This window comes from Ailuropoda melanoleuca, chromosome 5 (assembly GCF_002007445.2).
Source record: "Ailuropoda melanoleuca isolate Jingjing chromosome 5, ASM200744v2, whole genome shotgun sequence".
In the NCBI taxonomy this organism is placed as follows: Eukaryota; Metazoa; Chordata; class Mammalia; order Carnivora; family Ursidae; genus Ailuropoda; species Ailuropoda melanoleuca.
The window spans coordinates 55,762,974-55,786,748 of NC_048222.1; the positions used below are offsets into that span (position 1 = coordinate 55,762,974).

The window sequence follows — 23,775 nt, forward strand, 5'->3', positions numbered from 1 at the left end:
GCCTTCTGAAGAGAAACCAGAGCCATGCATTTGATCTCTTTTTCCTCAGAAAGAAACTCCAAGGGTCGTGTAGCCTTCCTCACAGTAGTGTCTGCATGCTCTTTCACCCACACGCGCGCGCGCACGCACGCACGCACACGCACGCACGCACACACACGCACCCTTTCAAGTGCTAAAAGCGATGGAGTCTGGGTGATGTTTCCGTTTGTATTCGTTGTGCTTCTCTGTGTTTTCTCATCGCTCTCCAGCAGTAAGTGGCACGTGGTAATTTAGAAAATCCACTGTGATGGATGATGGTACCTGCGTCCCTGAGCACCCTGGGGCCGGCAGGGCAGCCTCGCTCTAAGTGCCCGTCCCTCCCTCCCTGCCGCTGAGAGACCAGCCATCGCAGGAATCCGACAGCTCGGCTCGTCTGGGCCACGGACTCCGCACACCCTCGGCTTCGTGCTGGGCTCCAGAGCCGGCGCTCCGTCCGACGGGGCTCCCTGGTCTGAGGCCAGGGGCGGAAGGGCTGCCTGCACGTCTGGGTTGCTAAGTGCACTGTTTAATTTAGAAGGGCCTTTTATCCTGGTCTCTAGATCAGAGCCCCGGGGAAAAAGGGGTGGAGTTCAAGAAGCCTGGAGGAAGGGCCTTTGAAGGGTGGAGCTAAGGGGGAAGAAGGGAGAACCCTTTAAATAAGGGGCCGGCACTGGCTGCCCAGGAGTAGGTGCTCCACGTCGCACGTGTCTGCCGGTGAGAAGGCGCCGCAGCCGCAGCCGCAGCCGCAGCCCCAGGGAGGTGATGGAGCCCGAGGAGTACCGGGAGAGAGGTGAGCGGTGGGCACCCCCTTGCTCTGCAGGAACAGGTGCTGGTCGTCTGCCCTTAGATTCGGGGGGTGTCACTGGATCGGAGCAGAATAGCTCTCTGAGAGTTGGTTTCCACAAAATTCTTCCTGAGGAAGGAATGTGGGACCCCAGAATCTAAAACTTTCTCAACCACTCTTTCCTTCTCCCTCGGCCTCTCCTTCTCCCACTCTCCTGTGTCTCACTTTCCCTGACCCCTTTCTCACGACGAGAGGATTTGGATTCCCGATCCACTCAGTGGGAAAAGGGGATTATTCATATTCCGAAGCAGAAATAAAAAAGGTCCCTAAGTATTCTGTAGTCACTGCAAAATCTGTTCTATGTATTCATTCTTCTGTGTGAACCTGTCTGTGCTGTTCTTTCACCGAGTCCTTCATTTCATAAATATTTAGTGGGCAGCCACTGTCTCTCAAGCCTGGTGGAAGGAGAAGAACCAAGTGGTTAGCCTGTTTTCCGGCGGGGCTCCTTAAGAGAGGCAGGAGATAGTTGCTTCTAATTTTTCTCTCCATGAGTTTTTATATCCTCGTCCCCACTGGTAAGTTATGTTGCCTAAAATTTCTTTGCTGTAAGGTATCGTCCTATGTTAAATCCAACTTTTTGTCTCTCCTCCATCCAGACCTCTCTCACTAAGTAGCTAGCAGCCTTTACACTCAAGCCTGCACTGGCTTATTCCCGGGCTTCCCAGGAGCCTCAGGCAGGTTCCCGCGGACGTCCATCCTGGGTGTAGAACACGAAGACGTTTCACGCTGCCCCTGGACAAGTGCAGGGCTGGGTCCAGTGCTCTCAGAGCCCCGGTGGGATGCCCCTGCAGCCGCGGGAAGTATCAGTGGTGGGAGGGTTGGAGGAGAGAGAAGGGTGTCGAAATCTCTCTTTGTCTCTTTCACAGTTTCTTTCTGGGATTGGTCCTATTTATGAGAATCTTGCATGAGCTGGTGCAGAGGCAAGAAATCAGGTTCCTTCTCCTTCTCTCTCTTTTTTATCTTATTTTATTTTTTTGCAGGGGGAGAAAAGCCTAAGGAGTACTAAGGAGGAATTAGAGGTATTGAGAGAGACAGAGAGAGGGAGATGAGCACACAGACACTTAGACACAGAAAGGGAGAGAAGCAGACAGGGAGACTCAGAAGGAGGGAGAGACAGGCGCTGAAGACGGAAGCTCTGTCCTTGTGAAATGAATGGGGAGAAAAAAGAAATAATTTATAGTCACTTCAGAGTATTTCAGTTGGCTAGTTTTCTTCCTTACTTATTTGTTCATTCATTTGATTTTTTTTTTTTTTTGAGCATCTAAGAAATGTCCTAAGCATTGAGGTGTTGGTGCAAGCAGAGGGAAAGAAACTGAGTGATTAAGACCTGGTCTTGCGTACTCCTGAAATGAATAATTACACTATATGTTAACTAACAAGAATTCAAATAAAAACCTGACACAAACAAACAAAAAGACATGGTCTTGCATTTTCCCAAGACTTCAGGCTAGGGCAGGGTTCTTGGTCTGGGTCTGCGGTTGTGCTTTAGGGATGCCATGGACCTCAGAAATTATACACCATTTTTGTGTGTGTGTGCAAGCCCCTGGTTTTCATCAGATTCTTGAAGAAGTCCATAGGTTCCAAAAGTGAGAAATTACTGGTCCAGTGGGAAGAGTGAGCAAGTAGATTTTTCAACTTGTATCAGAACCTGGCAGGGGAGTTTGCCATTTGTGCTAACAAAGAGAATAGGTGTGTGTGTGTGTGTGTGTGTGTGTGTGTGTGTGTGTGTAACCATTTTCAGATAGAAAGAACCACAGAGTTTCTACTAAACCTGTAAGGCAGCAAATTAATTAGATGTTCTGTTTTTGAGAAGAAAAGAAAGGTAGGAGAGAAAATCAAGGTTGATATGGATAAGGGAAAAATAAATTATTTTCCTTTCGTGCTTGAGTTTTATACTTCATGATTTTCCGTCTTGTTCATTTGTTCACTCACACAGTCCCTCCACTGGTCATTCATTCCCTCACTTATTTTTTCATTCATTTTTAAAAAAGATTGATTTTTTTATTTGAGAGAGAGAGATAGCTGGGGGTGGGGTGGGGTGGGGTCGAGGGGGGATGGGGAGAAGAAGAGAGAGTCCCAAGCAGAGTATGCCGAGCTTAGAGCCTGATGCAGGGTTTGATTCCATGACCCTGAGATCATGACCTGAGCTGAAACCAAGAGTCCATCACCTAACTGGTATCCCCCCCCTTTTTTTTAAATAAAATTTTATATAAATATATAAAAGTTTATATAAATTTATAAATATATAAATTTTAATAACATTTTATTTTTTTATAAAAGTGAGTGCACCTGTCTTCGTCCCACAGAGAGGCTGCCTTGAACTGAGCCCCATGTGGTACTCGAACCCACGACCTTGAGATCAAAAGTCACATACTCTACTGACTGAGCCAGCCAGGTGCCCCCACCCTCACTTATTTTTAAACTCTCGAGACAAGGCTGATGCTAGGGATCTGACCTTTTCCCATCAGCTCACGAATCCATCCCCTTCTTCACCAAGTCTCTTGGCCCTGACAGGAGGGGTTGGGCATGAATTGGCCAGGCCTGGTCAGGGGACGTGAGGCTGGTGTCTCCTCCTCCCTTGTAGGAAAAGAGATGGTGGATTACATCTGCCAGTATCTGAGCACCGTGCGGGAGCGGCGTGTGACACCGGATGTCCGGCCTGGTTACCTGCGAGCCCAGCTGCCTGAGAGCGCTCCCGAGGAACCTGACAGCTGGGACAGCATCTTTGGGGACATCGAGCGAATTATCATGCCTGGGGTGAGATACAGTCACCGCAAGGGTGATTCTGGGTTTCGGGGCATAGGAGGGCGGGCAGTAGGCCTGAAGAGAGGCCTGCCTTGGGTAAGCCTGCCACTTGGGCACCAACACGCCGGCCTGTCTAGAGGGCATATAAAGGGCCAGGACTTTGAACTTAGGATTCTGATGCCAGGGCTGCCCTGTGGTGCTGGGTGGAAGCCAGAGGGAGTTAGCACTTCACCCCAGGGCTGAGTCTGACAGATGCATGGAAATCGAATGGGATGAGGTAAGAATGAAAATTGGGTTTGAGGGGAAAGGCCAATGTGGAGAGCATGACAGAGAGAGGAGGCTGGAGACAGTCCCTAAAGTCCCAGCTAGCAGAAGCCAGCAACTCTCCCACAGAATGCTGAGACTCGCTGAAGGGAAGGAAGGAGGCCGAGAAGACACCTTCCCTGAGAACACCCTGATTGTCACATAGAGAGGCCTGGGCAGCTGAGTGAGACCCTGTCAACCCTTCCTCCTCCGGGAGGTGGGAATGGTGTCCTTCTCTACCAAGGCGAGGTCTCATGATGGAGCTGCTTTTCAGGAGTAGAGAGGACCTTTCCCTGAAGCATTTGTCCTCCCAGTGACAAAGAGCACAGCCTGGTGACGGCACTGGGAGGGCCAGGGTGCAGACAAAGGCTGGCTGGGGCTTGAGCTGGAGCCTGCCTCTGTGGGCTGTGACGCTGTCCCTGGCCACAGGGGCGAGGAGCTTGCCAAGGTGCTCATGCTAAAAGTGAGTGCACCTGTCTTCGTCCCACAGAAGGGCTGCCTTTAACTGAGCTCCATGTCATGTGCCAGGCCCTGGATGAGCCCCGTTACAGGCTAGCTTGCTCTATCCCACAGTGATCCTACACTCCCTGTTTTACAAATGAGGAAACTGTGGTTTGGGGATGTTAATTGTTTTCTCAAAGTTACAGAATCTGTGGCTGGCAGATCCAAGATTTTAGCCCTGGGGCAGTCTTATTCCAGAGGCTCTTTCCCCTACTCTGGTAACTCCACTAGTGTGTGACTGGGTGCTCCGGCCTGAGCCTGTGCACCCAGGCGCTGCCCTTCAGCGGGACCCCAACACGCAGGCTGTTCTCTTCACTCTGTCTGCTTGGGGCATTGGTGACCTGAACCGCGTGTGTCTAGAGACCTCCCGAGGCTGACTTCGGATTTGCTTCCATCATCCCCTAAAAGCTTTGATGGGACAGAAACGTGCCTAGAGGCAGGGATGACAAATGATCTGAACTCAGAATAAGTTGGTACAAGCGCCCTGGTTGGCAAGTTTGCACAAAGCCAGTTACTCATCTCTCTCTGACCACTCAGCCTATTTCACAAGCATCTTTTGAAAATTTCCATATCGTAAAGCTTTACCAAGGAGGCTAGCACGCCGATAAGATTATCTCATGGATTTCATTCTGTAAAATGTAATCTGCCGAGCTGCCAACTGTAATTTGGTAGTGAGACTGAGAGCAACTGTCAGAGGAGACGGAAATGAGCTGATTTGATGATTGCAATTCCAGCAGTTGCTGGGGGTGTGCTCAGAGAGGCTCATTTCTGGAACCAGAGGTCTGTCTCTTCTTGATAAGGGTTCTCTGGCTTATCTTATCAGATTTATCTTGCAAGAACAGATAATTGCCTCTTGATGGGGTTAGGGGATGGGAGCCCTTCTTTGGGGTTTCCAAAATACTGTCACTAAGGGCAGCAATAATGAGGGCCCAGTCTTCCAATGCCTCTGAGAGACGCCTGAAAGCAGTTGGCTCTTCCCTTTCTCAAGTTGATGAGCACCTCATTGAAGACTGGATTGATTTTTCCTTCCCTGCCATCTCCTAGGCACAAAGGGAAGAGCTGCCCTTCTGCTTTAATTCCAACTCTGGTTAGAAAAACCTCCTCTGTGCTTCATGGGGGAGAAAAAGCAGCACAGGGAGAGAAAGCAGGGTGCCACCCTGCTCAGGAGCTTGGGCCCTGGGGTCAGACAGCTTGGGGTTTCTGTCTTGGCACTGTCATCTGTCCCTGTGAGGTGTGTGTGATCATGTAGCCGGCCCCAATTCTCATCTGTAAAACGGGGGTAATGGGAGAACCTATCTTATAGGGGTACTGTGAGAATTAAATAAGATGAAGCATGGGAAGATGGAAGATATTGTTGTTACCTTTCACACATTTCACCTGGCGAAAATCAGAGGAAAAGTTCTGGTTATCTAAGAGTCAAGTCAGGATATATGATGTGTCTATGACCGCGTGAGTAACTCACCATTAACATTAGTGCTTTACATTTTGCAAATTTCCTCCCAGACCCATCCACATGACAACCCCAGGAAACAGGATTTCTTTTATGATGGGAAACTAAGGTTAAGAAAGGTGCAGAGTAGTATCCTGTTTTTATGGGGTCTGCATCATATATAAATTTTGAGATCCCTTGTAAGAAGATAAAATTAAGTATCTTTCTCAAAAAAGACCCATGCAAACATGGGACCTTGGAGCTTAAGTTCATTAGCTTCACAATAAACCTACAAAGTCACACAGCTGGTTAGGGACAAAGATAGGAGTGGAAACTTTGTCCTTTGACTTGAGTCTTATGCTCCTTCTACCACACACACTGTCTAGGACGCTGTCCTTGCTAGTGAGGGATTACAAGAATTCTGCACACTAAATACTGGTTCACTAAGAGGTTGACTAATGAGTTCTCAGCGGGGTGGGACATCTAGAATGAGAGAGTTCCATGGGTTCAGGGAAAGGATCAGAGGGGGCTGGGGAACTGGGAAAGGGTTTGTGGAGGAAATGAGTATTTTGTAGCTTTCTAAGAATTAGCGGGTTTTGGAACGTCCTGTCAGTATGGGACGTGCCTGCTTGTCAGGAGATACCACATTGTTCAAAAGCATGAATGCAGAAATGAACAGGGCATACTCATCAACAGAGAGATGAAACCAGATTAGATAATGAATGAGGCCAATGAGCCTGTTATAGTGGGGCCCGGTCTATCCACCTGGCTCCTGCTCACATCCGGTTCTTCAGTCTGATTGTGGGCTCAGGGGTTAACTTGGAGGTAGGGGTCCCAGGCCCTTGGGCTGGCACTTCCCCTGCCCTTTTCTCTCCTTTCTCTCTCCTCACTGGGAAACGAAGGGCAGCTTTGAATCCACTCACACTGACACTCTGCAGGAGCTGTGTACCCAGAGAGCTCGGTGACCCATAAAACAAAGGATGCTTTTTGCAAGAAACCGGATGGGAGAAGCAACCTTTTTTTGTGGAGCTTGTAGTTTCCTCTTCCTTTTATTACTGGGCAGGGGTGGCATGGGGGATAAGCATTGGAGACCGATGTGAACACTATCCAGAATCCACAACCCTAATTACTATACCAGTTTTCATTTTGCATATTCCCTTCTGGTCTTTGCGTACGTACAAAGGCCCCACTGACGAAGCATCTTAGAAGATGAGAAATGAGGGTGGCAAGAACACCGTGAATATGTTTTATTTTTATGGAGTTGTGTCATTTGCTTGACTGTCTTACAAGTGTCAGCCCATCTCCAGAGTGCCCAGGGAGGGTCTCTCAGACATGCTCCCTGGCGCCACACATGTACCCGCTCTGCCTCCAGGTGGTACACTGGCAAAGCCCCCACATGCACGCCTACTACCCAGCCCTCACCTCTTGGCCGTCGCTGCTGGGAGACATGCTGGCCGATGCCATCAACTGCTTGGGATTCACCTGGGTGAGTGACCATGGCTGTAGCTATAACCAGTAACAAGTGGGGATGTAGCAGAAAGTGACATCCTGGGGCAGGCGTATTTTGTCCTGGCCGTTGAATGGGGGTTCTAAGTTAAATATTAACAATGGCTACATGGTTTGAGCTTGAACTTTATAGAAATGATCTCATCTTATCCTTTAACCCTATGGAATCATGAGCATTGGCCCATTTTGTAGATAAAGAAATTGAGGCTTGGGTAACTTACCTCCCCAGGATCACGCAGCTCATAGAGACAGAGAGGACATTTGGACTGAGATCTGGTTATTGCTACAGTTTGTGATACTCACTAAGCACTTTGATGCCTATGGGTACAACTTCCCCTGTGCTCTTGTCTGTGAGGGGTTAGGGATATATCCTCAGACTCCCCTTAAGAACCTGGTTTAAATTGTGCCAGAAGCCTCCAAGAACAGCTTTATGTTTTAAGTCTGGACTGTATAGGTTGTGTCAGCGGGGAGGGAGGTCTGGGAGGGGGGAGAGTTGCTATCTTTTCTAGGAAGGAGTGCTTTCTTTTTTAGTCCTAAAACTTGCCCTTGGCCTTCAGAATGCTGCTTAGCTGGGTATTTTAGGGACCAGGGAAGCCAAATGGAAGCCATCATTTCTAGGGCTGTTTCTCCATAGAACTTTGGGAGTTAGGAAAGGCTCTACCTCGTTGAGGGTAGGGCATCAATCCAAAGCCCTACATCTTTTTCCCTCTATGGTTTGGCAAAGGTTGGGGTGGGAATGGGGCACAGGGCTTGGCATTGACCCCTTCTCCAGGGGGAAGATAGGTCAGGTTCCCACCGATAGCCTGGGGAGGCAGGGAGGACCAGGGCAGAGACAGATGTGTTTCTGGGGCTGGTGGGGGCAGGGGGAGGGGTGCAATTTTGGTGTCCCCAGGGGCTGTCTGGATGAAGTTGCTTTCGCCCTTTCAGGCCTCCAGCCCTGTGTGCACGGAGCTGGAGATGCATGTCATGGACTGGCTGGCGAAAATGCTGGGACTCCCAGAGCACTTCCTGCACCACCACCCCGGCAGTCAGGGAGGAGGCGTCTTGCAGGTGCCTACCTTGGCGAAGCTCCTCCCCGCCTGGGGGCTAAGTACTGGAAGATAAGCTGAGCCCTTGCCCTTCTTCTGTTTCCCACAGAGGTTCCCCCGCGTCACTCCCTCCACCACTATCACTGCCATCATCCTCTTGCCATTAACTATCATCATTATCCTGGTGGCCGCCGTGATCGCCTATCCGGCCCGCAGAGCTACCGGTCACCACTCACACCACGGCTGCCACCTCCACTCTTCCTTTTTCTTTTTTTCCTTTGAAAGAGATTAAGAAGTCCACCCATGATCACATTTCCAGTATTGCTCGATTCAGGTTTCTCAGTGTCTCACCCAACCCCTCTCCTTCCTTGTCTCATTTAACTCCTTATGGTAGAAGAAAAAGAGAAGGCAAGTGGAGACTTCTTGCCCTCCCTCCCAGGAGACCCTGGGCAGTGAGAAAAATGAACACCATAAATTGATTTATCTTATCCTACAACCCTATCATTTGGATATCTGTCAAATGATAGTTCCTCAAAGATTTCTTATTTTGTTAAGATCCATCTGCATACTGGAGCTCACTGGGCGCTTTCCGTAGACCATGCATGCTGCTGGGTACTTTTGCGTCTATAAACCCCTGACATTTATGAGGCCTTTGTTCTTAGACCTTTGAGGACCTGCAAATTTTTGAATTCTACCCCAATACATACATGATTTTCTTGGTTTTATAACCTATAAGATAGAGATAATAATAAGTAATAATATAGCAACAATGTTTTCCTCAGAGAGTGGATATGAACATTCAGTGAGATCTTCTTCTTCCTTTCTTCTTCCTCTTCTTCTTTTTTTAAAAATATTTTATTTATTTATTTGACACAGAGAGAGAACACAAGCAGGGGGAGCTGTAGGCAGAGGGAGAAGCCAAGCAGGGAGCCTGATGCAGGACTTGATCCCAGGACCCTGGGGTCATGACCTGAGCCAAAAGCAGATGCTTACCCAACTGAGCCACCAGGCATCCCTAAATGAGCCCCTCTTTAAAATAAAAATAGCCATGCTGCCCTGAGATGAGACCTGGAAAGTTTGCTGGGCTCATTTGCTAGCTTCCTCTCTCTCTCCAATCTTGCTTCGAGATTAAAATCCTCCCAAGGAAGGCAAATTACACATGCCGTGGCCCTTCTGAGTCATTTGCAGATAGTTATAACTTCAGATGGTGTATCTGGGAGACATGCTAAATGTCTGTCGAACATGATCTTGCTTTTCATTTAATTATCTCAAGGACTCTGGAGGTAAATAGTATCATCACCAATTTTTGAGATAAGAGCACTGGAGCTCAGAGAGGTTAAAAACTTGCCCCAGTTGCCTGGCTGGTGAGTGGAAGAAAGGATTTAAACACGTGCTTGTCTACATCCAAACGGCGCTTCCTCCTGTATTTATCAGCTGTGTGGACTTGCTTCAGTCCTGTAAAGACTCTGAGCATTGCTACCCTCACCTGTAGACGGGAATCACAAGTACCTCAGAGTGGTTTTACGAGGAGCCAATGGGATGACAGAACATTTTGTAAACCGAGAATAGCTATGTAGATGGAAGGTAGCATTATTATTATGATTACCATTCTGCTGGTTCCTTGTTGCAGAGTGCCATCCAGCCGCTGAATATGTAGTGGGATCTGACCCATATGACTCCCCTTAATACCATCTGCCAGGCTTTTTAGCAGGGAGCTCTCCGCTGTGGGAAGAATTCAAGCAGCAAAGACACCAAAGACCGAGTGAATGAATGATGAGAAACCTTTAAGAATTCTGTGATGTTGCTGAGGGGTCCACAGGATTCCCACTGTTGTGGCCAGAACAGAATCCTATCCAGCTTTCATTTGGATAATCAATACTCCCACTCTGGGAGGCAGCTGAAGGGAAGCTTTTCATTTTATAAATGGAAAAGAGTCTCCTGGAGGGGCAGTGGTAGCCCAAGGTCACGGGAGCCATTGGCAACAGAAACAGAACCAAGGCCAAAGTGACCAGCCTCTCACATTAGGCCAGGACCCACTCTCTGTCAGGATGTCCCTTCGGAAACAAACTCCATTTCCATGCCTAAACTGAATAAATTAAACGTTCTTTATTTTTAGCAAGCTTTACATGGGGTACAAACATATCTATAGGCAAATTTGTATCTAGCAGAGGCTGAACATTCCCCAGGTCTCTGTGGCCTCTAATAAAGATGTTGGTATTAGGTGCAAATTTGCTTTCATCACTTCCCTGTGCAATTGGAGGAAAGGCTGGTGTCCCAGGAACGCATAGGGTGCTGTGAACAGAGAATGTGCGATAGGCCTGTGGGTCAGGAGAAAGGGCAACCCTTTCGGCTGGAGCCGGGGGAATGTGCAAAGGGACAAGAGGAAGAGGCTGCCACAGGTAACCCCTCTTCCACTACAGAGCACAGTCAGTGAGTCCACCTTGATTGCCTTGCTGGCAGCAAGAAAGGACAAAATCCTGGAAATGAAAGCGTCCGAACCCGGGGCTGATGAGTCCTCCCTGAACGCCCGGCTCATTGCCTATGCCTCTGACCAGGTGAGTTGCCCAATACAGGCCAAACCTTGGGCTCAGTGCTTGGCCTCTAGAGTCTTCGTTGTTGAGTGATGTTTTTCTAGACGTGAATATGCTGGAGCTCAGGGCGGTGCAGGCCTCAGAGGTTCTCTCCAGGGACCGTGGGGGAAGACACACGGCAAGATTTTTGATTCCCCTAGTCTGACTTCAGCAGTTTCGGGGCGGGGGCCGGGGAGGGTGCTCATCCCGGGTAGACTCTGCTAACAGCTTTCCCTGGTCCTTCTAGGCTCACTCTTCAGTGGAAAAAGCTGGTTTGATTTCTCTGGTGAAGATGAAGTTTCTGCCTGTGGATGACAACTTCTCACTCCGAGGGGAGGCTCTTCAGAAAGCCATCAAGGAGGACAAGGAACGGGGCTTGGTGCCTGTTTTTGTAAGTCAGAATGTGTTCTCAGCTTAGAATGATAGGACCTGGAGGCGAGGAAGGAATTTGGGCAGAATTTAGGAAGTAACGTGCTGCAAAACAAACAAAAAAAACAGAAAAAAAAAAGCAGAACAGTTGCCAAATACAATGTTTTACAAAGTAAGAGTTGCTATTCACTGCTGTGTTAGGAAATAAATTTTATGGGTCATAATCTGTATAAGAAACAGATGAGAATAGAAACTATCAGAGTGCATTCCTGTAGCCAGGGTAGTATGGTTTGGTGAAACTTTTCTTTCAATGCACACATGTACTAGGTTGCTATATAAAATGTATTTCTTACTGTGTATCATGGTAAAGTGTAATGTGAAATACACGCTATTCCAGTGCGATGGGCAGGATAGATAATACCTGTGGTTAAATCTTTTTCTTAGGACAGCTATATCACATGAGCCGAGCTTCCCACATTAACTTCCTTTATTTTCCTTCAGGTGTGTGCAACACTGGGGACCACGGGGGTCTGTGCATTTGACTGCCTGTCAGAGCTGGGCCCCATCTGTAAGTGTCTGCCCTGTCTGGCTACAAGATAAGTCATGAACTTTAGAATGTTCCCTAGAGCAAGAACCTGAATCTAGCTCTGCGGCATTATCTTCTTCCTCCTGGGTCAGTGCAGAGAGTTTAAGAAGAGCCACCGAAAGTCACAAGGCAGCCAGGATACTGCTTTTCCCAGCAGTTGACCAAGGGTTAGAGCCCCCCCCCCCCCGCCAGCCCTTGCCTTGCATCCTCTCTAGGAGGCAACAGTGGGAGAGTCTCGGGTTTTCTTGCCCTCTCACTTGTATGTCAAAATCTACTTAAAACAGGCCATATGTGAAATGCAGGGTAAAGGAGGCACCGTGAAATATTTTCTATTCTAGGCTAAGGAAAGGAAAATGGTAGGGTAGGGGAAACCATGGGGGAAGATATAGGTGGAGAAGAAACCCAAATGGGATTGCTTAAAATCCCCAAACAAGAAACCCACTAGGAAAGAGAGATATCCCTTCTTGAACATTTGTGTTAGATGCGTTAACATTGCTCTCTGGGCCAGTGGGAAGTTGCTTTCTGTGCCAGGAACTTTTAGATTGATGCCCAGAGTGTGTCAACCCTCTCGCCAGTGAGAGCCGAAGGCTAGCTGTGGCTCCGTGGATTTTTCCTTCCATGGGCCCCCACCTCTCCCATCGATGCACTGCTCCTCCCCCCGCCCCCATCTCTGCATGCCTTGCCAGCCCCTCCAGCCAGAGCAGGCCATCCTTTCTTCTCTTCTCTTGAAGCCCACCAGCCACAGCACCAAGTGAGAGATGCCGTTGAGCTGGCTAGTAGCAAGCCGGCAATCCCACCCCCAGTCCTGCCTCCCAGCCAGGTGACATTTGCCTCCTCAGGTGCCAATGAAGGGCTGTGGCTTCACATCGATGCTGCCTACGCAGGCACTGCCTTCCTGTGCCCTGAGTTCCGGGGGTTTCTGAAGGGCATCGAGTACGCCGATTCCTTCACCTTTAATCCTTCCAAGTGGATGATGGTGCACTTTGACTGTACTGGCTTCTGGTGAGTGTGGCAGCCGAGCTTCCAGCCCACAGGAAAGCCTTGCTTCCTCTGGAGAGGCCCCAGCCGCTAATGCCTGTCTGGAAACCCACAGGGTCAAGGACAAGTACAAGCTGCAGCAGACCTTCAGTGTGAACCCCATCTACCTCAGGCATGCCAACTCAGGCAAGGCCACTGACTTCATGGTGAGTGCCCAGAAATGGCCTCTGGGAAGGAAGCTGACTGCACCTGACCCAGAAGGTCTCCTTTACGTTGGCTTCTGTCCGAAAGTGGTGTATCGTGAGCCCGTCCCATAATATGTTGCCGTATACCTTCGGTTTCTAAGCCTATAGAATGAAACCCAAAAAACTGTTAAGAAGCCTAGAAAATGAGACCAACTTCTGAGGCAGCATGCCCATTTCGTGAATATGTATGGCATTCTTTAATTCCCAGAGATGGCTTTTCTACCGTGAGTGGATCAATTCCCTTCTGTCTCCATCTTGGATAATCTTTTCTGCTTAGTGCCCTGCAGCAGGGCAGGGTGGAGGATCTCCTTGGGTAGGGAAAGCAGCTCCTTGCTTGAATCGCTTTCATCTTTTGTCCCCAGGGTGGTGGAGGCACGGGGGCGGGGGCTCCCCGGGAGGGGGTGGGGCACAGGTACCCTTCCTGAGCTTCTGGATGCTCCCAGCTAGTCCTGGCCTCCTCAGCTCGTTGCACCCCTGTCTTTTTTTTTTTTTTTTAAGATTTTTTTTTTATTTGACAGAGATAGAGACAGCCAGCGAGAGAGGGAACACAAGCAGGGGGAGTGGGAGAGGAAGAAGCAGGCTCCTAGCAGAAGAGCCTGATGTGGGGCTCGATCCCAGAACGCCGGGATCACGCCCTGAGCTGAAGGCAGACGCTTAACCGCTGTGCCACCCAGGCGCCCCACGCACCCCTGTCTCTTGAACTTGCCTGCACTACCTCCTGGGGAAACGAATTCTTCACATTTACCCCTCAGTCTGAAGGGAGGCTTTCCTTTAATTGTAGGGGAGACAGAGATGAAAACAAGTTATATCCGTGGCCAACGGGAGGCGGCAGAACAGAGTGGACAAGCTTGGTTTGAAATGCTACCCCAGCAGTGGGCCTTTGGGAAACTCAGTGGCCCTCTCTGAGCTGCGGCTTCCTCATCTGTAAAATGGGCACAGTGACCCTGATTTCACAGGGTATCGTGAGGCTGAAATGGAAACGTACATGTAGACCATTTAACACAGACCTGGGAACGTGGCAAATGCTCAATAAATGGGAGAGATAATAGAGCTAAAGATACTTCTTTTAAGCTGCAGAGATTTGCTATAGCAAAGTGATTGAACGTTGAGGTGCTAAAGCCAGATGGCTCGTGTTTGAATCCTTGTTCCTCTGTTTATTAACTTATGTGGCTTTGGTCAAATGACTTAACCTCTGTGTCTTGGTTTCCTCATCTGTAAAATGAGGATGATGATAATAATATTGGCTTCTTAGGCTTGTTGTGAGATTAAATGAATTAATGCAGTGAGGCAGAGAGAGTAATGCCTGATGTCTGTGATTCAGTTTGTCAAGAGATGGTACCATCTTGTCTTCTTGGCGTTTTAGTCCTAAAATAAAAGCTCTGTCATCTCTTGATTGTATTGCTTATTCTCCCTCAGACCAGCTCGCACTTCCTTTAGATTTTTGAGGCTTTTTTATTAGAGTTACAGGTAGCAAGGTTACAGACCCTCGAGAGGTTGATAAAAATAGATGAATAATGGTTCTTGCAGCTTCACTGTCCTGTCTGGTAGGTTTTCAGCAATTTTTTAATTAAAAAGAATTTCCACAGCATCCCAAGGGGCAGATCTCTTCAGGGATAATTCTAAGTTTCTTTCTTGAGTGTGAGATGGGAAATGGTACCCATTCTCCTAGAAGTGTATTTGGATCATCATGACTTAAGAGCATTATCTTACCGTCGCCCGTTTGGATCTCGTGTTACCTTTTTGTTTGCCTGTTTGTTCCCACCACTGTCTCAAGATTTTTCTGTGGTTCGTTCCCATCAGTGTGGAGATTTTATGGTGCTCTCTCTATTCTAGATAACTTTTTATAAAAAATATTGAATTATACTTGTCTTAGCACTGGTCCAGGGGAACCTTATTATTTATATTTCCACATCCAGAAGGTGTGGCTTTATGCATTTCCTTCCCCCACCTCTAACTCTGTGGATTCCTTTTCAAGTCTCAAAGAAACTTCTAGAAAATGGAAGCTTCTATGTGTTGTGATCCTGGGAGTCTTCACTGCTGCTCTGACCCAAGCTCTTTCTCCCCCAGGTGGCTGTAGCTATAAACAGAAGCCCAGCCATGTTTGAGATGAGCCAGAAATAAGCAGCATCCTGGGAGATAAGACTTAGGGACTTCATCCCTGGGCTCTGGCACCACCTAAAATCAGGGCTAGATTTTTTGACATCAAGGTCCCACTAGTGGATGGGGCATTGTCTTGCCTTCGGCAGGGGAGACCTGCAAAACCTCGGACACAGAGGAGGCTTGGGGATGTCTCAAGTTCAAGAAGAGCCACGTCACCCTTTCTAAGTCCAAATTTCCTGCTCTCACCAGGAATGTCAGCTAGCTGGGTCAGCATGGAATGGTTTTGGGATAGTGACAAGAGGAATAACCAGGGATACAAACAGAGTGTGAAGACATCAAAAATAAAATAATCTCTGCCTTTCATTTTAATTTGCTGGTGAGATAAAGTAGCCAATTAGCCATAACCATTTGGGAAGCCATATTTAGAGAAGGCCTCTATTATCCATTCATTATTCTCGCCAAGTGTCCATCTAATAAGGGATGGAGCTGACTGCTTTCCCTGTCCCAGGGATTTTGTCTCGTGTCCAGGTTTTGATGCCCTCTGCTGGTAAACGAAAGTCCCCAAGCTGGGAAACAAAGGCTTAGTACTTGACATAGTCCATCCACAACGGGGCAGTGTTCCCAAAGGGAGGGTGCCCATGCCTGTGCCAAGGAGTGAATGTGAAGGGTGAAGGTGAGCACATTTTTGAGGTTCTGGCAATCCTGTGGATGAGTACAAAAATATCAGTGGGACAAATAATTATTTTTAGTCAACAGAAATTGTGGTGAAGCTTTCTGACATTTGAAGAAGAGGTCATTAGAAACCACATTACTCCTCAGGGTTACTGTCAGGTTTTCCAGACCCTTTGGTCTGTTTTCAGACGTGCAAAACCAGTTTGAATTTGGTTTGAAAATGTTTAAATTGAGGGTGCCCACGGGCTTGAACTTTAAGCTCTGTTGATTTGTTACCAGGAACAAAGGGTCAATTTTAGTTTCACAGAGGCCCAGATGTGGGTGCTCATTTGAAACCTGAAAGCTGGAGTCATGGATCCTGAGGGCACGGGGATGTCACAGGAATGTCACAGGAAGAAGTCAGGACCAGACAGCAAGATTAAATAATGATCATCTTGGTTCTAGGCAGAAAAATCGCTGTGATTTGTAGCTCACATTCGTATCACCTAGATAGCCACTGCTTGCTGACGACTTCCTGTGAAGCCCACGTCTGCGGGGCTTTAACGTCCCAGCTCTTGACCACTATTCTTTACATTTCGGGCGGAATAGAGATAGAACATTATCTGCAATTTGAGGAACTTAGGTTCTTTTTGAGAAGAAAAGAAGAAAAATGTATTGCCACAACTTGAATTTCAGCCTGAGATGAAATGTTTAAAGCAGCATTTGAAGCAAAATGGCTTCTCCTTGGTTCAGGGTCCCATGACCCTGCTTGGACAAGGGTAACTATTGGCCACCTTCACCAGGATTTGGTCATGTGACAGGGCAGCCTTTGGGTAACTTGTCAGGAGAACTTGCTTCTCCTTAGCAACAGCTTGGGAGTCATGGTGACACCGTCTATCCCTGGAGGGCGGGGCAGGCCGGGTATGATAACGCCAAGAAGTGTGTGAGGAAGCGGCTCCCTTGCCTCTGACCTTCAGTCCTGTGTTCCTTTGTTCTAGCACTGGCAGATCCCCCTGAGCCGGCGGTTTCGCTCTATCAAACTCTGGTTCGTGATTCGGTCCTTTGGCGTGAAGAATCTTCAAGCACATGTCAGACATGTATGTAATCTTGCTATGTGTCCTAGTGGGGAGGAAGGCTGGTTTCTGCCCAGGGGACCTGCGGTATATAGCTCAGGTGTCTGGGCCTGTTCTTGGGCTCCTGGGACTTGATTATTGAGGGTAGCTATTTCTTTGTTAGCCAGACGGATCCTGAGGAGAACATGACACGGGGGGCTGTCTGCTGTCTGTTCCCCTGCAGGCGTGTCTCATTATTCCCTTTGGTGGTCATCAAGCACCGGGGAGTGATGGCTTGAGAGCCTGTTTTGCAGAGAGAGAAAGAAAATAAAAGGGCAGCAAGTGTGTTGGGCTAGGAACATCTTTCTTTCTTTTTTTTTTTTTTTAAAGATTTTATTTATTTATTCGACAGAGATAGAGACAGCCAGCGAGAGAGGGAACACATGCAGGGGGAGTGGGAGAGGAAGAAGCAGGCTCATAGCGGAGGAGCCTGATGTGGGGCTCAATCCCGTAACGCCGGGATCACGCCCTGAGCCAAACGCAGATGCGTAACCGCTGTGCCACCCAGGCACCCCAGGAACATATCTTTCTAAGAATTACTCTGATTATCACAGCTGCCTGAAAATTTGAGTCACTTATAGTTATGCCTGAGACGTGGTTCTTCTGGCTTGGACATGTAGACCTACCAAGTCTGGAACAGGCATCTCTGCATTGTGTTTATTTACTTTACTTTTTGTCTACTTTACTTTACTTTTATCTGCATTGTGTTCATTTATTTCAACTCAGTTCAACAACAACAACAAAATCATTGTACTAGAAATAAGACCCAGAAGTAAGTGAGACAGGCACCATCTCCCTGTCTCCCTCTGTCATATTCTTCATGAAAGGGGCGGGAGGGACTTCACTAAGAATTTTGGCTAGCAGCATTTTTCACTCACTTCTTCGAGTGCCTATGAGTAAGATGAAGCCATAAAGCCATGGATAAGTCCAAAGACATCATCCGTTATTACTCTGTGTGTCTTTCCCCTTCCACCCTCCCTTTAGGGGATTTCTTCTTCATCAAATAAACACAAAACCAAATGAAATGGTTGAAGCAGTAACTATGACGGGTTTACTGTTGGTAATTTTACATTTGTAATAAACATCAAGGTGTTGGGCAACTGATGTTTATCAATGAGTGGCTGTCATGTGGCATGTTGTGAGGGACATCAGGCACTTTGTGCTCTATCGAGATCCTCAGACTCAAGATTGGAGGTGGTGGCCGGGAAATGAGACAGTGGAGATTACAAGTCACCAGGATGATCTTTCTCTTACAGCTTAGGACTGGATATCCAGGGTGTAGATGCTGGCCAACTCCCCTCACGCACCTCTTACAAGTCAAAGTTCTGAATTCCCATCAGTTCCCCTACTCCCTACACTAGGCCCCCACTTCTGGGCCTGGCTTTCAAGGACCTGGTTATCAGCCTTTATTTTAGCTCAGGCTTCTCACTGACACATTACAGCTGTGTCCTCGGTCAGCCTCTGCACCCTCACTTGTGCTTTGCCCCGATTGCTTTCTCTTCTCCAAATGTTGAAAGATTATGTTTCGTTTCTCTCAGGAGCTTCCCTGACTATTCCATCTTCCCTAGTCACAGTCACTGCTTCTTTGGCGTTCCTCAGGTCACCTACTCAAGCACACGTATAAAACGGAATTCACAGGTCACCAAGGTCCCACAACAGTAAGGGGTAAAACCAAAACAGAGTTGTTGTGAGTGAATTTTATTTCTTCAACTTGACTGAGATCATAATTATTATTTGCATAGTGTCTTAAATTTTGAAAATACCTTATAGTGTTTCATTAGATTCTTACGACAATGCTTGCAGTGGTCACCCTGACCAGCCCCATATTATACGCGAGGTTCAGAGATGGTAATTGTGCTTCTCAAGAGCGGAAGGCCTTGTCTCTTCACAATTTTGGGCTATCTTCTACTATGTGAGCTCTTGCAAGTTACATAAAACCAAGATGTGTATCTCTCTGTAATACAGTAATGCTTTAGAGAATGGAATCTGGGTTTGATTTTTCTGTTCTACCCTTTACTATTGGGTGACCTTGGACAAATTACTTTAACTTTCTATGTTTTAATGGTGATGATNGGCTTCCTGACTTATAAGATGGGAAAATGATAATATCTCTCACAGGTTAATGGTGATGATTAAATGTGATAATACATGAAAGCCCTACTTAGTACAGGACGTCATACTCATCTAAGTACTCAATGAATATATTTTTTTCCTTTCCTCCTCCTTCTCCTTCTTCTGCTTCTTCCTCCCCCTCCCCCTCCCCACTCCTCCGTTTTTCCCTTCTTCTAATGATAAGATGGCTGTCGTCATCAACATCATCATCCATCATTTCCTGTCACCTACAATTGGGATTGGTAAACTTTTTCTGTAAAAGACAGACAGTAACTATTTTTGGCTTTGCAGGCCATGCTGTTTCTGTTGCAGCTAATTCTAACATTGTAGCACAAAAGCCACTGTAGACGATACATAAGCAAATGGGCACGGTTATGTTCCAGGTCTTTGGGCTGTAGTCTGCCCACCCTCGACCTAGATTGGTTCAGGGTACGGGTAGCAGCAATGCTTCCCTCACGCATGAAGGTGGTTTCCGGTGGCAGGGATACTGAGCCGTTTCCCCTCTCTCCTGGCCCCTGCTTCTGCCTTGTCACGATCAGCTTACATTGTAGGAAGCAGCAGAGCTTGGTGGGAGAAGCGTGTACTTGGTGACCAGGAGGCCTATGTTCTGCTACTTGTACCTCGGGGAAGTCGCTTTCCCTGAGACCTCTTAGAAAATGAGGAGGTTAAGACGGAAGAAACAGGAGAGTGGGTGAACATGGGGGAGCAAGAGAGAGCAAGAAAGCATGAGAGCAGGAAGGGAATGCTAAGTCTCTGAGGTCAGAGGCTTAAAGAGAAGGATAGATCAAAACGTAAAAAGAAAGAAAAGAAAGATCGCAGTGTACTCAAGGGAAGAGAGGTCCCACAGCACCCTTCCTGCTTATTCTTCTGGTATAACAGCTGGGCCCACCTGACCACATCCTGCTTGATACCAACCTTACCAACTCTTCCATTAAAACCAAACTTGACCTAATACAGTCACTGACGGACTGTCTGTATGCCGAGTGTATCCCTTGTGTAACTGACTGTGTAATGGCCGAAATGGAGAAACTGGGGCAAAAGTGGTGTGATTAGCTAAAATCCTTTGAGTTCTCTTGAAAGCGAGTATCAAGTCTGAGAACCAGGTGATTCAATGAGAACCAGGTGAGAGCAATTATTTAGCAAATATTTTATTGAGATCCTTCTGGATGCTTGAAGAAATTTTTTAGAAATGTAAGAAAAGGTAAGTCCTGTCCTTGTTTAGTTAATAATCTTAGGTATTTTTAAAAAAAGGAAATTTTTAAAAATGATATAAACTTCAGTGAAAGATCAATGTGGTACAAAGCTTTAAATTTTTTTTATCGTGGGAAAATATCCATAATGTAAAATTTACCACTTTAACCTTTTTTAAGTGGACAATTCAGTGACATTAAGTACACTCCCAATATGTGCAACCATCATTACTATTTCCAGAACTTTTCTCATCATCCCAAACAGAAATTCTGTACTTGTTAAAGTGGTACAGTTTTTTCTTTCTTTCTCTCTCTCTCTCTCTTTCTTTCTTTCTTTCTTTTTCTTTTCTTTCTTTCTTCTTTCTTTTTCTTTCTTTCTTTCTTTCTTCTGATTTTATTTATTTATTTATTTGAGGGAGAGAGAGAGAGAGAACACAGAGGGAGAGTGGGAGGGAGAAGTAGACTCCCCACTGAGCAGAAATGCTGGACTCCATCCCAGGACCCTGCGATCAAGACCTGAGCCAAAGGTGCTCAACCGACTGAGCCACCCAGGCGCCCCGACAGTTTTCTATGATGTATGTGGGGAGGATGTATAAAAGTATATTCTCTGTGGAATGAAAAAAAAGAGGGGGTAATGAAACAGCATGTGAGGTATAAGGTATGAAAAGGTTTGAGAAGCAAGGGAAAGATGTATGCTTAGGATAAGGACAGGGCTGTTGACAGCCCACACGGTGCCTCTACATACTGTGAAAACAAGAATTTTTTCCTCTGGGCAGATCCAGCCTGTATAAAGTACCCGGCTGGGACTTCAGAGAATGGGCTGAGCTTTGGTCCTCACTTGCCACCTTGACTAGTCAGAAAGCTGTGAAGCCAGGATATGAGGCCAGATTGCAAAGCACGTGGCTTCCGGCTCTGGGGCTGAGTTGAAAATGAGCCCTCAGAAATGAATTCCTGAGATGGATCTGATGTGACAAGCAAGAGGACATTGCTCATTGGCAGTTTTCCAGCTTGGAATATGAGCTAAATCAAATGGAGAAGAAAATCAGGCAGAAGCCATTCAGAATGCTGTGTTTCAAAGATGTCACATTTAAACCCATTTAACAGTGTGAAACTATATGCGGAATTGTCCCTTGCCTGATTATTAATCTCAGTTCTCTCTATATTTACAATTTTAGGGCACTGAAATGGCAAAATATTTTGAGTCTCTGGTCAGAAACGACCCTTTCTTTGAAATCCCTGCCAAGAGGCACCTTGGCCTGGTGGTTTTTCGTCTAAAGGTAATGCCATCTTCCATGGCTTATGATTATGTTATTTGGTGGTTGTTCAGCCTCTTGGATCTATAAATACTGGGCTTCTGAGGATGCTTAGTGGGGATGTGACATAGACGTCATTTCTCTTTATTCTTCAAACAGGGTCCTAATTGTCTCACAGAAAGTGTATTAAAAGAATTAGCTAAAGCCGGCCATCTCTTCCTCATACCGGCCACTATCCAGGACAAATTGATCATCCGTTTCACTGTGACATCCCAGTTCACCACCAGAGAGGATATCCTGAGAGACTGGAATCTCATTCGAGATGCTGCCACTCTCATCCTGAGTCAGCACTGTACTTCCCAACCTAGCCCTCAGATTGGGAACCTCATCCCTCCAACCACCGGCCCCAGAGCCTTGGCCAATGGCATGTCCCTTCAGTCTGCCAATGGGGCAGGCTATGACCCAGCCCAGACCAGGAAGATCATCAAGCAGCCTCAGCCTGTGGGAGCCAGTCCTATGAAAAGGGAAGACAGCTGCCATCTTGAAAACCTCCTGGACCCACTTGATGATGACTGCTTTTCAGAAGAGGCCCCAGATGTCACCAAGCACAAGCTGTCCTCCTTTCTGTTCAATTATTTGTCCGTGCAAAATAAGAAGAAGGCAGTGCGTTCCTTCAGTTGCAACAGCATGCCTGTGAGTGCTCAGAAGCCACTGCCCACGGATGGCTCTGTGAAGAATGGTGGCTCCTCCAGGGCCAGAATCTTTTCTAGGTTCCCAGAAGAGATGATGCTGCTAAAGAAAAGTGCCTTCAAAAAACTCATCAAGTTTTACAGCGTCCCGAGCTTTCCTGAATGTAGCTCTCAGTGTGGGCTCCAGTTGCCCTGTTGCCCTCTGCAGGCAGTGGTTTAGACCAGGGGTTTCAGCCAGAATCCAAGAATGTGTTTCAGGGAGTTGCTGAGCCCCTCAAAATTGTATGCTGAATTTGTGTGCTTATGTGTATGTGCATTTTTCTTAAGAGAGAGCCCATCATTTTATCAGATTCTCACAGAGGTTCATGACCCATGGTAAAATACAAATGGGGAGCTTAAGCCAGCATGGTACAGAAGGTCCCAGCCGTCTGGTCGGAGAGAAAGGACCCAAGGAAGTGTACTGACAGGCTGCTTCTGTGGTTCGGCTTGTGATATGAAATACAATGTAGAAATAAATTGTACTTGTCCCTGAAAAAATATCCTGTGTGACTTAATTGACCACTGAAACATCGATTAATTCATCAGAGCATATCCTGGAGCCTAAATGTATGTGCTTATGGATTCTACTTTTTGGGATGTTGAAGATGTGGATATAACTCTGAAACAATGACTTTGGAGGAGTCCTTGGTATGAGGAAGGCATGCAGTTTGAGTCAGGCACGGTGACTCACAGTTTATAAAAGAGGAGACTGAGGCCCCCGGTCACAAAAGCTTGTAAGTGGGCAAAGCCAGGTCTCCTTGTCTTCAGTAAAGCCCGTGCTATTTCCACCATGCCATACTTGATCAGAAGTTCACAGTCCAGTAACCCCTTCCCCCACCGGTCCTTCAGTATTTTCAAGGTTCCCTCTCTAGATTAGGAAATTGTATATTTTATCTCTTTCCGGACCCTGTCGTCGAATAAGAGGACAGATTTTAATCAGTAATACATTATTGCAGTAGGGAAAAAGGTCCAGAATAAAGTAGACTCAACTTTGACTTAGATAGAGGTGATTGGGCCTTTTATAGGGGAATGAGGGGGTAGGGAAGGAGGCAAGCAGGGGCTCAGGACAGTCAGGGAAGTGAAAAATGACAAAAAGCAGGAAGGGGGCACGGGTCCGTGTGAAATCCATCTGGGTTTGCTAACTGGTGCTTATTGAAGTTAGACTCCTACCCTCCCACAGGGGCTGGGAAACAGGCCCGTCTTTACGTGTTGAGTGGAACCAACAGTAAATACTTCTGGCGGCCTTGATTTTTCACAAGCAGGTACTTTAAGGGGAGCCAGGATCATCCTGGGGTTGTGGCCTTGAGCCATGAGAGCCTATGTTAGTGTTTGTTTAAGTCTTTATAGGCCAAGGTTGAGGCCTGGTCGACAAGATGGCTTGGAGGAGCCTGGCCAGAGCTTGGTCAAGGAGAGAGTTTTTATCAAAAGCGTAAAGTTTCATGTTGACACTTCCTTCTAAGGGTCATTCTGGTCAGCTTTCCTTGAAGTTCTGACCTGACTTCCTTCC

At 47.2% G+C, this 23,775-nt stretch overlaps 1 protein-coding gene across 2 annotated transcripts; it reads left to right on the top strand.

The window, feature by feature from the left end:
- Window positions 1-168: 168 nt before the first annotated feature.
- On the top strand, window positions 169-22,756 carry HDC (histidine decarboxylase). 2 transcript variants are annotated; one of them, XM_019800934.2, is made up of 12 exons: window positions 169-250; window positions 3,447-3,619; window positions 7,213-7,326; window positions 8,274-8,396; window positions 10,795-10,929; window positions 11,192-11,335; window positions 11,815-11,881; window positions 12,739-12,901; window positions 12,993-13,083; window positions 16,872-16,970; window positions 21,463-21,564; window positions 21,700-22,756. In XM_019800934.2, the coding sequence occupies exons 1-12, from the start codon at window positions 196-198 to the stop codon at window positions 22,447-22,449; spliced, it is 2,016 nt and encodes a 671-aa protein (XP_019656493.2). In that variant the 5' UTR covers window positions 169-195; the 3' UTR covers window positions 22,450-22,756. The 2 variants fall into 2 exon arrangements, with proteins under 2 accessions (XP_019656493.2, XP_002920462.2); XM_002920416.4 differs by having other exon boundaries at window positions 169-808; window positions 21,700-22,449.
- Window positions 22,757-23,775: the final 1,019 nt, after the last annotated feature.

What these genes read in the sequence shown, in the direction of transcription:
- HDC (XM_019800934.2), top strand. Translation starts at nt 196, where the DNA reads ATGTTTCCGTTTGTATTCGTTGTGCTTCTCTGTGTTTTCTCATCGCTC. An exon ending in TTTCTCATCGCTCTCCAGCA is followed by an intron (nt 251 to 3,446) that starts GTAAGTGGCACG and finishes CCTCCCTTGTAG; the next exon opens with GAAAAGAGATGGTGGATTAC. An exon ending in GTCAGAGCTGGGCCCCATCT is followed by an intron (nt 11,882 to 12,738) that starts GTAAGTGTCTGC and finishes TTGCCTCCTCAG; the next exon opens with GTGCCAATGAAGGGCTGTGG.